Here is a 14,820-nt window from a genome sequence, read left to right as displayed (position 1 = left end):
GATGAATATAATCAAAGCATAAATATTTTACATGAAACCGTGAGCTGACTTGTGAATGCTAATGCATGTTTTGCAAATCCAAAATGAGATTTGTTGGCAATCACCAGGAAAGGGTCTAACAGTTTGTGAATTTGTATAAGGAGAAAAAGGATGTTCCCCATGCAGGGGACTTAAAAATAAGTTCTAACGGAGAAGGGTGTTAACTACTGTTTATGTCCAAGAATACAAGCAAAGAGGTAGGAAAGATCTCAGCCTACTCCATCTGTATTCCTTATGAACTTGTAATAAGTAGAAGCTAAATGTACAATACAGATGAATTGTTTTCAAGCTCTGTTGCCTCTTCCTTGTTTTGTTGGTACTTGTTTTCCTGAATTTCCTGAATTCACTTTTGGCATTTATCTTCCATGAGGAACACAGCGGATTACTCTTAGCACCACTGTTAGTATAGAAACCTTGAAGAATGAAAGACAGCCTTACACACTGTAAACTAAGTGTAGAAAGACACAGACTCATCCCAATTTAAAGAAAGAGAGATTAAAAAAAAAAGAAGCAGAGATTTAAAAAAAAATAAGACGGATACTAGAAGAACCTTTAGGTTTGATCTTCCTCAGAATAATTCTACAGAGAAAAGGTAGTTACAAATGGAACTGGAAAACTGCTATACATGTTTATCAGTATGCTTTTTGGTTGTGTCCTGAAACCCTGCATTCTAGATTACCACATGACAGGATAACGCAATATTATTTATTACTCATTGCGTGGGAATGCTTGTGGCTAATAACTTCCCATTGCATGATTATTACGATTTGCAAAAATAGCACAGATAACGGATATAAAGGTGCAGACACACTCTGTCCCAAATACGTTCTAGAATTCTATTTGCTGAATAAATACAATCAAGTTTTAATAAAAATTTCTCAAAAAAAAAAAGTTAGATGATCCAGTCATTAAAAATATGTAACAACTGGATGTGTGTCACCACATATTGAAAGTAGGTGTGGGGTACGCTGAAAAAATGCAAAACACTTCATCCTCTCAAAAATATGTACTTTTGGAGTACAGTCAACAGCACTGTTTATGCAGAGCGAGACTTCACCTGCTAATCAGACTTGGAAGAAGCACTAGCACTTATTTCACAGTTACAAATGTAACACCTAGGCCTCTGACAGTTTTGCCTTCAACCTACTCTTTATCTCCTTTCAAATCAGATACATTATGATTTTATGTGCTAATTACGAACCTACATTCAGGACTGAATGTAGCCTCTTGGAAGGCTATGATATAATGTGGTGGTTTTTGCACAAGGACCACTTTTGTGACAAAATTCAGCTTTCTGACTACATCATTTCATTACTGTCACTTAAGCCCATGCTATTTAGATTAAATAAGACTAAAATTTTGTCTATTTATGAATTTGTTCTGAGGTCACTGAGAAGCATCATAAAAAACAAGTAGCTATTTTGTTATTCCAGTGCATTTATGGAGTTGAAGCATCCACACCTTCAATGGATCAATGATAGCACAGATTCCTATAAGCAGCAGGCAGCATATAAACGCCCACCTCATCCCCCAGACACCCTATTCTTGGTCCTGTTTGGAGGCAGGATTGCCTATTCTACAGTGCGCTTTCAGGATACTCTAACATGACTGGGCTTCCACCCTGCCTGCTGACTGGTTTGATGTACGTTTCTGATTTCCTCACTTTAATAATTTGATAATCAAAACAGCCACTCCTAATGCAAATACATATCTATCTGCTGGCAGATCTGAGCTATATTTTATGCCCTTGCTCGTTTCTAAGGAAAATGCTGCTAAGGAAATAATTAACCACAAAAACATAAGAACCCCAAAACATCAGGGTTGAACAAACCTTATTTTGTGTCAAATTCTTCAGTCTGTACAAAGACAGAACTTTTGCTTCAGGCAACAGCATTTCCAACTGAACATAACTGAAGGGTTCCCATCTATATATCACTATTAACATTTAATTAAAAATACCAAATTATGATACTTTTAAATGTGTAAATAACATTTTGCACACAAATTTGTACAGATTAGTTGCGTTTCCCCAAAGAAGAGTTATATGATGCAGCACATTAGGTTATCTACATGCAGAGAGAGCACGCAAAAGTCTAAGCCTTTTCTTATGTTGAGGGTTTCTTGCAATCAGTTCTGCTGATTCTGGATGGAACTGCTTTTGAGGAGCAGCAATATGTTTTTGTAGCAAAACAAGATTCTAATCTAATGAAAAGAAAACCCTCATTAATGGTACTATGGTACTATGCAGTATTAAAACGTCATTCATTCATAGCAAAATAAGAACACCCTGCAAAATATCTGATGCCAGCCCCGTGGGATCACTAGATACTGACATTAACTTCCAGAAATGCATGCCTCGTGCTGTTAAAGTGAGAGAAATTCAATCTTTATTCATACAACTCCTCCAAAATGCACTTTACTAGCCTAAAGACTGAAAGTTTTCAGTAAGAATATTTTTACTTGTTAGCAGAATACATGATTAAGTGTTGTATTTAACAGTGACAAGTGAACGTTCAGTTCATTAACTCCGCATTAAATTGCTCCTCTTATTAGTATTTTTATATGAGGTTTTTTTATTATTACTAGCAGTATATATTTTGTAAACACAGTGTTGTTGTCAACCCAGTCACCACATACCGCTTGCAGGACTGGATTTAGCCGCCCTGAAAATTTCCAGATGTGAAGCCCCGCGTGCTCCTTTCTTGCCTTTGACTCTGCTTTGCTCTCTTACCATATAAAAACCAATAAAATGGCATCACAAAACACATTGTTTTGAACAAAGGAGGAAACTCCTTTAATCAGATTTCCTCTTTGAGCTAGTCAGACGTTAAAGTGTTCCGTGAATTACCTTACACACGGATACACTGAACTATCTCAGCCAGTGATTAACAGAACAAACCAAGTGTTTCTGCCATGGAATTTCATCTTTATTTTACATGTAGCACAAGCTGCATAACGTCTGACAGTGAAATCTGTATTTGCATTGCTAGCCATGAAAAGCAGCTATGAGTCAGCAGGTCATTTTCCTAATGTAATCAAGGAACACATTACTCAACAAAAGCTAATCTCGCAAGTTTATGAAATGCAAAAACTTAAAAAGATAACCATGCAAGCAGACATTTCCTCTAAAAACATTTTAGGAAAGGGATACAGGAACCCAAAACAAGATGACTTTTACAGTGGATCAATAATCAAACTCCAAAATAAGGAAATATATAAAAACATGAACTAAAACACTATGTCACAAAATAAGCATTTCTTAAAATACAAGCCAAATTTAGCATGTAAACATCCAATGCCTAATGATGGACCTTGATTTAGAAAGAACCTACCCCAAGAAAATAAATCCCCAACCCTGCCTGTAAAAAAAATGTGGGCTGTCATATCTCATTTCAACAGAATTCCGGCAACTTACTGTTAACTAACACGCAAAAAAATTACAATCTGGTTTCTGATTTTCAAAGCAGAAATAAAGAGGAACTCCGGATTTCAGTTGATCCTGCATGAGTCTTAACACATAGACACAAGAGATCTGCAGTGTAGACCCACGTCCATTTTCCTCAAACAGCTTTTCTGCAGAGGCCCTTCACCTAAAATCAGTAAGTACCTCTGCCTCCTCCATGCTGTGCCATCTATTAGGTCTGCCCTACGCTGCCGTTCAGTACTTCAAGTTGTGCCCACACTACTGTTTGTGAGGGTATTCTGCAAAATGAATCACTGAAGTGATCCAAGTTAAAGAATAACCTACACAATGCGGAAAAAAGAAACGAAAAAAAAAAAAACCCAACAAAAACATTACTGAGGGTTTTGAAACAACTTGTGAATAAGTTTGACCATACCAGGTCTCTATCCCCCTTGCTTCAGTACACCGCAGAAGTGTATTCACACCGCAAAGCTTCAGATTTTTGCGGCAACTGCTTAAAACCAAAGTGATAAAAATAATACCTGAACCTGAAACTCCTCTGAGAAATGACCCTCTTTGTCCTCGACTCTAAATTTCCTTCTCCTTATAGGCTCAAGTCAATACCACACTTAAAATGTTACTTCCTTAGAAGTCCACCGTGTTCTTTGCTAATGTAATAAAGGAAAAAATGCAGAATGTAACAAGCAATTCAATTCTCACTAGTAAAAATAGTATCAAATGATTGCCTTGTGGTCATATGGCTTTGAAAAACAAGTGGATTAATAGCCATTGCTTCTGCAAGAGATATTTTGAAATACAGGCACCAAGAGACTAATTGCTCTAATGTTAATTTGCAATGAAAGATATGTTGCCATGTACTTACGTTCAGAATGTTTCCCAAAACTTGTATAAAATTCTAACAAATGAAGAAAGCATACCTAAAAAAATACTCCTTTTTGCTTTGCTTGTTCCAACAACAGGATCATTTCCTAATATTGCTACTGACTGCTAGAAAATGGAAAAAACAAAACTAAAACCATAACAATGTTGCATCAACCTAAATAAAAAAAATAATAATTTGTAACTGTATACGATCAGAGTACTTATTAGCATGATTATTAACAACGAAATGAAGATGTTTAAATCAGAGTTATTGAAATCACACTTTCCAATGCTGTCAGTATTCATCATTATACGCAGTAAAACCACAACGGCTTTGCAAATTAAAGCACCCTGAAGTCAGAAAGGCTTCAGGACAAAGGCTTGTAGGAATCTCATTCACATGAAATATTTAACATTAGTACTATTTATCTGTCTTTCCCTTCAAGCAACTATGATAGTGCACACTGGGCACAAAAGGATACCTGTGATAAGCTTCAGTGATATTTTGAAATTTGAGTCAGTTCAGTTTTCAGTTGCATCTACCAAAACAGAGGACTCGGAGCAGCCACCGCAGGCACTGCCCTGCAACAGGCAACCATGAATCCTCAGCCTCACCTTCTGACTATAGCTCATTAATTTCCCACCGGAGCTGCAGGGAGCGGGCGGTGTACGAGAACGGATGCTCCAGGAGGGCCCACCACGGCCACAGCTGCACTACCAGGAGGGAGCCTTGGGAGCTCCCCAAGAAAGGGAAAGGAGTGACTCTGGACAAAAAGGATAGGGAAGAAACAGATTTTAACTGTAAAGGAATTAGTTTTCATATCCTGAAATAATCTCCCTCTTCTTTTACATTTAGCTATAGAGTGCTTTGGACATACCAAGTGATCTTGACCTCAGAAGCGGAAACAGCGTGTTAAGGGAGCTGGGCATCACTAGTACGTAGAGGGGTTGGGGCATGGTACTGAACAGCATGAAATAATTGAGCATGAAATCCTTACGAAACTGAAACATTGTGCCAGACGAGGACTGAACAGAGCACGATGGTCACAGTCTGCAGTACATTTTACTTATTTTTAGCTCAGTAACACACCGCTTTTAAATACTACAGTTTTAACTTCATTCCTTTTGAGATTTTTCAGAATTTGTTAGAAAAATCATTTCAGAAATAAAAACTATTTTATTTAGAATATAAGCTACACTGAAGTTTGCTTCAAAGGAAAGTTTGCTACAAAAGGAAAAAGAAAAAAAAGACAAGACTTACTTGCGAATATGCTGAAGAACTTCTTTGTAGGCAAATCAGTTTCTACACAACCCCACCAAGAGTCCTGCTAGCTACATATACTGCTTCAGGTTTACTTTGCTGCCCTCTTTTTCCCTTTGACTACTTAGGCCCTAATGAAAATATAATGCTTGACCTCATCCTTATACCACTTGGCTCTGCAACCATTTCTAAACGCGGAAGTATGTTGACATTAGCAACCATGAAATAGCGAAGGTCAAGATTTGGACGGGAGGGAGGGAGGGAGGCAAGAGAGCAGCAGAGCCCAGACCAGACTGTAGGACAGCACATTTTGGCTTATCAGGGAGTTGGTAGGTGGGATCCCATGGGAGACAGCTTTAAACAGTAGAGGAGCTTAGGAAAGCTGGTTGGCCTTTAAGGAGAGCTTCTCAAGCACAAAAACTTGTGCTTCCAATACCCAGGAAATTAAGGAGATGTATCAGAAGGGTGGGCTGGGTGAAGGAAAGAAGTCATGGCACAGCTCCAATGCAAAAATGCAGCACACAGGAGGGGAAAGGAAAGACAGGCTACAAAGGACAAAACGAGAAACATTGCCTGAACATGCTGGCATGGTGTCAGGAAAGCCAAAGTTCAGCTGGAGTGGATATTCGCAAGGGACGTTAAGGGTGGCAAAAAGAGCTTCCACAGCTAAATCAGCAGTAAAAGGCTGAGCAAGGAAAACGTGGGCCTGTTGCTAGATGGGGTGGGGTGATTTAGTGACAGCGGTCACAAATGAGGCTGAGATGCTTGCTGTTCTGTCACCAGCAGAGTCTGCCAGGCCTCTGCACTTAGTGACAGAGCTCAAGGAAGAGAGGAGCCACCAGCCCGGGTGAGGACAGAGGCAGGGACTTCTGGCAAGCAAGTCCCTCAGACTTGTGCTGAGGGAGCTGGCCAGTGTCCGTGCAAGGCCACTACACACCAGCTCTGATGGGTTGTGAAGATCAGGGAGGTCCCCCATAACTGGAGAAAGGCAAACGTCATACCTGCCTTCAAAAAGAAAGGGCTGAAAAGTCAATCGGGGGAGCTACAAACCCATCAGCCTCACTGGGAAGGTCGTGGACTGGGTCCTCATGGAGCACATGAGGGAGAAGACAATATTGGGAGCCGTCAGGATAAATTTACCAAAAGTAAATCATGCCTGACTAACTTACCTGCCTTCTATGATAAAGGGAGTAGATTTGGGAATGAGGTGAGAGCAGTGCAAGGACCGTGCAAGGCTTTCAGCAGTGTCTCCTATAGTATTCTTGTATCCAAACTAGGGCATTAAGGTCTGGATGGTAAGACAACTAAATGGGTAAAAAGCTGGTTGGATGGTCAGGGTTGTGGTTCACTGGTTGCACCCTACCCGGACATTGGTATCAAGTGGGGGCACTGCAGAGGACTATCCTGAGATCTGTCCTGTTCAACATCTCTATCAGTGACTCTCTATCAGTGACCTGGAGGAGGGGATGGAGCGTACTCTGTCAAGGTCACAGATGACTCCTAGTTGAAGGGTTCAGTCCATACACTGGAGGGCAGGGCTGCCATTCACAAGGAACTGGCCAGGCAGAAGGAAGGGGCTGGCAGGAACCCAATACAATTCAGTCAGGACAAATGCACGACCTGAGAGCGAGAGTAGTGATTATCCCCCCTGCTCAGTGCTCGTCAGACCTCCTCTGGATGCTATGTCCAGTTTGGGGACCTCAGTACAGGAGAGCCATCAATAAACTGGAGAAAATTTTCACATAATACCTAAAAAAATAAAATCCTACCACTCCATTTAATAGCCAGCAGAAAAAGCAAAACAAAGAAAAAGCTTGAATATGTCCACATCACTTTAAGGTGGAATAAGTGTAATGTTGCCAAAACCTACAACTTTACTTTGATATTTGCTATTTTCCTTTGAGCCATATCTTCTAAATAATTAGTACTGCATCAGAATCTCAGTTTCATACAATGAAAATGAAAAAAAAAGTCACAACCTAAATAATCCTTAAAACACATACACCACAAGAATCTAGAAACCTGAAAACCAGAACACAAATAAATGTAAATTTTAGCACAACCATATTAACTAGGAGACGTAGCTCTTCGTCTTTGAGTACTTGCTTTTGACTGTGATATTTCTTTCTTAGAAGTACCTGTGTAAAATGTTCAGTCCTGAAAACACCCCTGGAGCTAAGCCCTGCACAACAAAGCAATGACCAAGTTTCCATTAAAGTGCAGAACATACAAGCTATAACACCTCATTATGAGAGGAGGTAATAGGTTAGGAATAGTCATCATCGCTTTGATTCATGACAACCACGTAGCTCTTATTTTGGAATGAGGCTCAAAGGCTTTTCACATCCTTCCCACCCCCTTTCCTCATATGCATTTCAGTTCCCCAAAAGAGAGGAGAAAAATCTTCCCCTCCTACCTGGCTCTTACTATTTTAAAATTCAGCTCTCGTTCTCAGATAAGCATTTGGTTATAGACAGAAACTACAGTTTTGTCAACAAGTACAACAAAAAGTTGTGGATATTTAACAACTTTTCTGCACTAATGTATGACAGTACTGAAAGAGAGGTGCTGCACCTATTTCAAAACATTAGGCCAAGGTTTCATGAAGTGTGGGTATGTCCATGTGGGAGCAGACACAGGAAAACAGTCAGTGGTTTTCCAGAATCACTGTTTACATTAAAAAAGCAGAAACAAAAGCATTGCTTACTGATCCTGATTGTAAAAATTACAAACGAAAATATAACCAAAATTTAAGTGATGCAGCTCAGAATGACTTTTGTCCTGAAATACTGACAGGATTAATAAGTTCACCTCTTTAAGGAATTTTTAGTGAGAGAGTTATTGTAGGTGCTGGAACTTCAAAGCGTAAGGAAAAGGACAGATAACTTAGACTTTAGCACTTAAAAATTAAAGTTATCACTCCTGTTAGGTAGTGGCCCAAACACCACACGGCCGGAAAAAAAGCAGTGGCAAAACTCGTGTCCTTTTCCTTTAAAAGGCAGGACACCGATCTTGTCAGTGTTTTTAAGCTTGTGAAAGATATACTTAGACGCAATCTGGTTTTTTGAACACATGCAAACATGTGAAAGATAACAGTGTCTGCTACCTTTGTTCTACAATTGAGGGTAAAGTTTATTCAAATAGAAGATAATGGTAGTTTTACATTTTATATACACTTAAAAATATTATAACCTGAATATTTAATTTCCTTCTTTTCCTTTAAGAACAGTAAAATTTAACTGGGCCTCTAAGAACCCCAGGCTAACTTTAGAGTTGTTAATTTAAGATTAAATACTAAAAACACTGAAAAAGCACTCAAATTACACATGCCAAGAGCATACCCAAGATTTCAAACAAAGAACGAGTAAGAATCCCTTTAATGTTTAACAATTACATGACTGATTCCCGTTTTGTCTACTTTTCAGCCCGATTCCCTCTTTTTGATTGTTTACTATTTTCTATATAATGGATTCCCCTCTCCCCCCACCCAGGCAAAGCTCAGGGCAGGAAAGTAACCTTGGACAAGCAGAGGGAGGCATAAAAGGGGCATCCAGATTCCCAGATGTGACACACTGATGCATGCTGCATTATCAGGCGTGGCCGGAGCTCAGGAAGGGCTCACTGCAAGAGGCAGCAGCGAGAACAATGCCCCACGTCACATAAACCTCCTGCGCTGACCACACAGCTGAACGTTAGATCACTCAGCTTTACCAACCAAGCACATGGCATTGCAGACTTCTGTGTTAATTAAACAAAAAGTACCATTCATGTGCAACAACAAGGCTTTCCATCTTGCACCACGGGTGGCAGTGAACAACGCACTCTGATGTCCAGGACGCCCTTTCTATGCGATGAGCTCACCCTACCCGTTCCGCTATCTCATTATCAAACCCTTACGATTCCCTTGGACAAATCCAGTCTTTTCCTCTGCATCCTCTGTTAATCTTGTGAACCACTGAGAGACCTGGAAAATTCTCTTTTTTCCTCCTTTATATTCTCTTACCTCTGTTACGGGGGGGGGGAGGGAAACACGACACACATTCCCCTTAGGAGTTCCCTATTTTACAATTCCGTCTGTCTACAAAGAGGCACTGATTTCATTTGCCAAGGTCCTCTCAAAGAACAATGGCAGGCATTCTCTCTTCCCTTGAAAAGTTTATTTGCAAATCAAGCACTTCATCTTTCAGCTTAGGGAGAAATGACTTTGCTCCAGAACTAAGCTTGTGCCTGCTGCTACAAGACCCCCACCCAGACAGCTTGCCAGCTCCTGCTAACTTACAAAGAGATGAACTTACCAAAGCAATACAGGGCCCGCAGACGCTTTATCATATGTAACAACAGTACAACAGGCCTATTTGCTATGCCTTAGAAAAATGTGATGGAAAACTTCAAAATTAAGGGAGAACAAGAATGAAAAATACCCCTCTGCTGAACTACTTTCCTAGATAAATCTTTATTTCCACAAATGCATCTGAGACCTCAACAGCTTAGATGAACTATAACCTTCGTCCGTACTTCGACATCCATAGTTTTGCCTAATAAAATTGCATGAAAAAGATTCAGAAGTTAAACAAAGTACAGAGCCATGTTCTGCTCCCTGTTTTGCTGAAGTAAATCTAGAACAGGTGTGAATACAAAAGTTTAAACAGTTCTTCAATTTTACTCACCCGACAATCCCGTTGTAGTGTTTTCATTAGTGCGCTGTGAGTTTCAGAGTCAAAATATAACCCTTCATGCATGTCTTGCAAGAAATCCAAGTCTTTGAATGTAGGGTTGGACTTCTCCCTCTCTTTTCTTGATGCCCTCCGCTTGTACGTGGAGCCCTTCAAGTCATACGTGAAATGCATTCTCAAGGCTCGTGGCAAAACGTTGTTCATCACAACAATTCTAATATTAATGCCTCCTGACTGAACGCAGTACAGCCCATAAAATTTGGGTAGGAGAGTCCTCGGATTCTGGTTCAGATTCTAGAATAAAACAGATACTACTAAATATGCCTATTTTAAATAAGCTTCCATGCTTAAGAAGGAGATTTGTATGCCAAAGGAAATTAACAGCAAGAACACAGCTCACGTTTTCCTATTCTACATAGTTTCTTTGATCACTTGCCTTTTTTGGCGGGTCTGCATTTCAGAAAGCTAGCAGAGCCACAGAGAAGAGACTATACTGAAGAGAAACTGAGGAAGCGAGAGAACTGCCATGGACTAAATCAAGTGTGCAGCCCAGAGAGTTGCAAAACTCAGGCTGTCTTTCCAGGGTGAAGAGAGGTCCAGCAGGAAAAGCAATAGGTTGCTGCTACTATCATATATTGCTTGTAGGCATGGAGCACCATTCTACAGGCAGTTTAAGCTCCTGCCATGACCATACTCCTTGTCATACATTGTTCTGACAAATACTACCGAGCTGATCCTTGTACACCAAAGGTTTGCACTGTCTTTTTGCCAGGAACTTATATAGGCCAATAGCAGAGCAGCAACTGCATTTTTGCCAGGTCTCTTTCCTGTGTCCTGTGAAAGAGCAGACTGAGCCAAGCCTAGAAACATCCTGAAGAATTAGTTTGTTTATTTTGATTAAAAAAAATCCTTCTCATTGCACTTGCTGGAAGAAGCTTAGGTCAAATGTAATTCTCACTATCTTTGTTCGGCTTCTGAAAAAAACAGACCTCCGGTCTCCATGAGGCTTTTCACTATGAGGGTCAGTGCCAAATGACCAGGTTGTCTCCACATGAGTCTGAGGTCATAACAGAATCACACTGACCATCAGAATAGAACGGTGTGAAATATTCTAAATTCCACAACAAGGAGAAAAAACAAAAAATGAAACAAAAAAAACTAGGAGAGGATAAGAGAGGTGAGAGTGAAAACTCTCCTTTTGAACACAACCATTCTGGTTTTGGCACAGAAAAGCAAGAAGGGTAAAACTTACTTAACATCTTACATGATTACTAACTAAGTCACAACTTACAACTATCGGAAGAAAGTACTTTCATAAGAAACAGTTACAATGGTTACACTTTACATTTTGTAAAGCTCTGCATATAGGAGAAATGAAAATAAAGTTCAACACAAACTGGCCTTATGCTTACTTGGAATAGCGGTCAACTCAAACCTATGCTGAGCTGATTATCATGGTAACAAAAAGCAATAAAAAAACAGTACCTGCCCCTATTACTCTTTTTCATGCTATCAGTGCAAGAAATGTCTTTAAACAAACACTGAATCCAAGTTACATTAGTGTAATTCTGGCAATACTCCTCATTTTTAATATAAGTGAGAGGGTGACTTTTCTACTGTTTATTTAAGAGAGCACAGCAGGAAACCAGGCAAATGGTAAAAGGTTTAATACTCCAAAGTCCTGTATACCACTTAGAATAGTCTCTGTTCAAATGGCTGTTGTTAAAAAAAAACTTAGAGAGAATTTAGTTCTATTTACTTTGGATCAATGGTCTTTTTCTCCCCCCTTCTGATGACTGACATACATTAAAGTAATACAACCAACTCAGCATTAGTCCTCAAAAAGCTCTACTTAAAAATAACTTTTGATCAATTTAAAAGGATAAAACTATTTTTAACATATTATTGGTTTAATACATGAGAAGTGGAGATCAGAAGTAGTCCAGAAACAAAAGTGAAACTGCCAGTGAAACTGACCGGTTCTTTGTCCACTCTGAGTGGAACACAAAAGGGTAGAGAAACACAAAATGGAGAAAAAAACTTGAATTAGAAATTTTTTTTATTACTAACTTATTAGCAATAAGGTTTGCTTTCAAGTCAGAAGAGGATATTCAGCTCCATCTTGAATGCTAAAAGAATAATGGTTATCCTAAATTTTATGAATGATTTATATTCATTTTGATGGGTGTGGGGGTAGAAAGCTGCACAAATGGTAAAAACTGTCAAAAATATTATGAAAAACATGGATGAAGTCACTGAAAGACTAGAAGACAACAAGCGAAGCCAAACGTTCAAAAGCGAGATGTGAAACAGGAAAAACACCGGTTATGATTTACGAAGCTGGAGAAAAACCTCCAGTTACTTACCATATAATAACCTGGTAAAAGCTTCTGAAGAAACTCAGCCTCTTTGTGTTGAACTGTTTTGATGATGAACTCATCATCGCTAGTTACAAAAAAGAGGGACCCACTGGCACCTGGATTGGATAACTCAATTAAAGGCTCACTGCAGATTGAATACTGGAAGAGAGAGAAAAGGGTATTCATGGCCAGTGCAAACGTTATTCAGACCAGAAATGTAACAGGAAGAGTTGCAGGTGCCGATGGGCACAGGAGAACCGGGGGGGCTACATCACTGCGCCTTCAACCCCAGCAACTCCTACACAAGCAAAGCGGGTCACAGAAACTTCGTGGTGGTTCGGCAGGGCACCCAGCGCCGTCATAGAGGAGCCGCGGGCAGCTGAGTCGAGCCCGGCTCTGCGTCCCGCCGCAGCGGCCAGCTCTTGCTGGACAGAAACGAGCGGTCACCGTGGACGGGGTCCGTCGCCACATGGCCAGCATTGCAAACGCCTCTGTCACAAGCCTCCCGCTGATGTTTTCGATGCAAATGTTCACATTTCACAGCCATTTATGAAACGTGCTAGAGGAACATGTTAGATAAACGCACTGGGAGTACAGATTTCTAACTGCACTCAAGCGTACAAGTTCTCTCCTGTGCAATTGAGCTTGAAACCTTTACAATAACCACCTTGGCATAGTATAATTCTAAAGTAGTTTTCTAATGACTTGTGGGCTTAAAACAGAAAAACAAGTATCAGTAAACAGGAAAAAAAAAAAAAGGGTTTTGGAGGACCATTATTTTGCATGCTTAGAGAGGCTCTCTCTTCCACAGGCAGACAATATTTACCATCATGTTTAGGAGGAAAAAGATAACACTTAGTACCCTTTAGCGGTAGAATCAGATTTCTCACACTTATGTACATGTACATACATTTATTAGTTCACATGGTGCTCCATTTGAACTAAATGGGGAGGAGATACATTAATTCCAACAACAAGTGCAAGTTTGTTTCTGTTAAACTCAAGAGCTTGCTTAAAACATACTAATATAAAACTTTTGTTCACAACCTCTTTTCCTCCGTTTAATATCAACATTTTCTCCACAGTTGCAAATTTAGTGTATAGTCCAATATACTAAAAATTGAGTTGATGAAAGAAACAAAACTACACAAGACTTGAACCGTGAATAGCATAAGAACCAGGGAATTATTCTTAGCAGAGCACTATGTCTTCCAGTCTTTTCGCAACAGAAGGAATAACTGTTTCAGTAACACATATCTGGATTATTGGGTCAGTGGCTGAGAGGAATTGAGCAATTCCGCAAGAAAAATGCTTTTATTTTCTGAAAGTGGCTTTTATTAATTTTAACTGGAGTCTTGCCAGTGATTTCAGAAGGTGGTGATAGCAAAGAAAATTGATATAAGAAAACAGAATGAATATGTCCTTTTGTGAGCACTTGAACTAATGAAGCCTGTTTCCTATGGACTCGAATCAGTGCCTTAATGCATTTTATTATACTGGCTCCAGCTGAGGCTTTTCCCATGCTTGGATTTTTTAAAAGGCTTTTGCACACTATAAAAATTTTGTCTGTTCTTCTCCCCATTTCTCCAGTTAGATCAGTTCTACTTAACAAGAGACACTTTTTCCATTTAATCTTACAGCTGCAATAGACTAAGAACAGAACAACATTACTGGTCTATAACATGACAGAACTTCAGCGCAAATCAGCAGTTGTGTTACAACGCCAGAGCTTTTCTTGCCAAAATATATAAAGCTTCATTAATAGCTTTCATTGTTGCAAGCATCTGAAACCAATTATCTTGAACATTCAGGCTCAATAAAATAGTTCAGCATAAGCAAGTTATTAACCTGTACTGTGTGCTTACCATTTTACAGTTGAGTTCATTTCTGTAAAATAAAGCCTACCACACAGTGCTGCCAAACAGGAGCCCACCTAATTTTGGCTGGAAATTTCTAAAAATCAAATAAAACTAGAAAGCTTAAAAAAAAAAAAAGAGAGCGAGAGAATTCCAAGCAATTAAGTAATTTATGATCAAGACATTTCTGTGCAAGATGCTACAACTCTGTAAGGTTTTCAATGACTATTTAATTCTATAAGACGTTCAAATGCATTTACTCTTGTCATCCTGACCGAGCCTACAGTGCGCTACTGCTCAGCCTCCTTGGAAGAGGTGAGGCTGCACATGGGCTCAGTCACCACAA

General features: G+C 39.5%; 1 protein-coding gene across 13 annotated transcripts in view; it reads right to left on the bottom strand.

Annotated features, from left to right (window-relative positions):
* The window catches only part of PIP5K1B (phosphatidylinositol-4-phosphate 5-kinase type 1 beta), a 109,839-nt gene that overhangs the window by 29,823 nt on the left and 65,196 nt on the right, over positions 1–14,820 (bottom strand). For all 13 annotated transcript variants that reach the window (XM_068927990.1, XM_068927992.1, XM_068927999.1 and 10 more), the window contains 2 exons: positions 12,625–12,777; positions 10,253–10,552 (listed from right to left, as the gene is read on the bottom strand). In XM_068927990.1, coding sequence (XP_068784091.1) covers positions 10,253–10,552; positions 12,625–12,777 — 453 coding nt within the window. The remainder of the gene's footprint in view (positions 1–10,252; positions 10,553–12,624; positions 12,778–14,820) is intronic.

This window comes from Struthio camelus, chromosome Z (genome assembly GCF_040807025.1).
Source record: "Struthio camelus isolate bStrCam1 chromosome Z, bStrCam1.hap1, whole genome shotgun sequence".
NCBI classification, from domain to species: Eukaryota; Metazoa; Chordata; class Aves; order Struthioniformes; family Struthionidae; genus Struthio; species Struthio camelus.
Note: the sequence above shows the minus strand (reverse complement) of the source record. Positions and strands in the feature narration are given on the sequence as shown.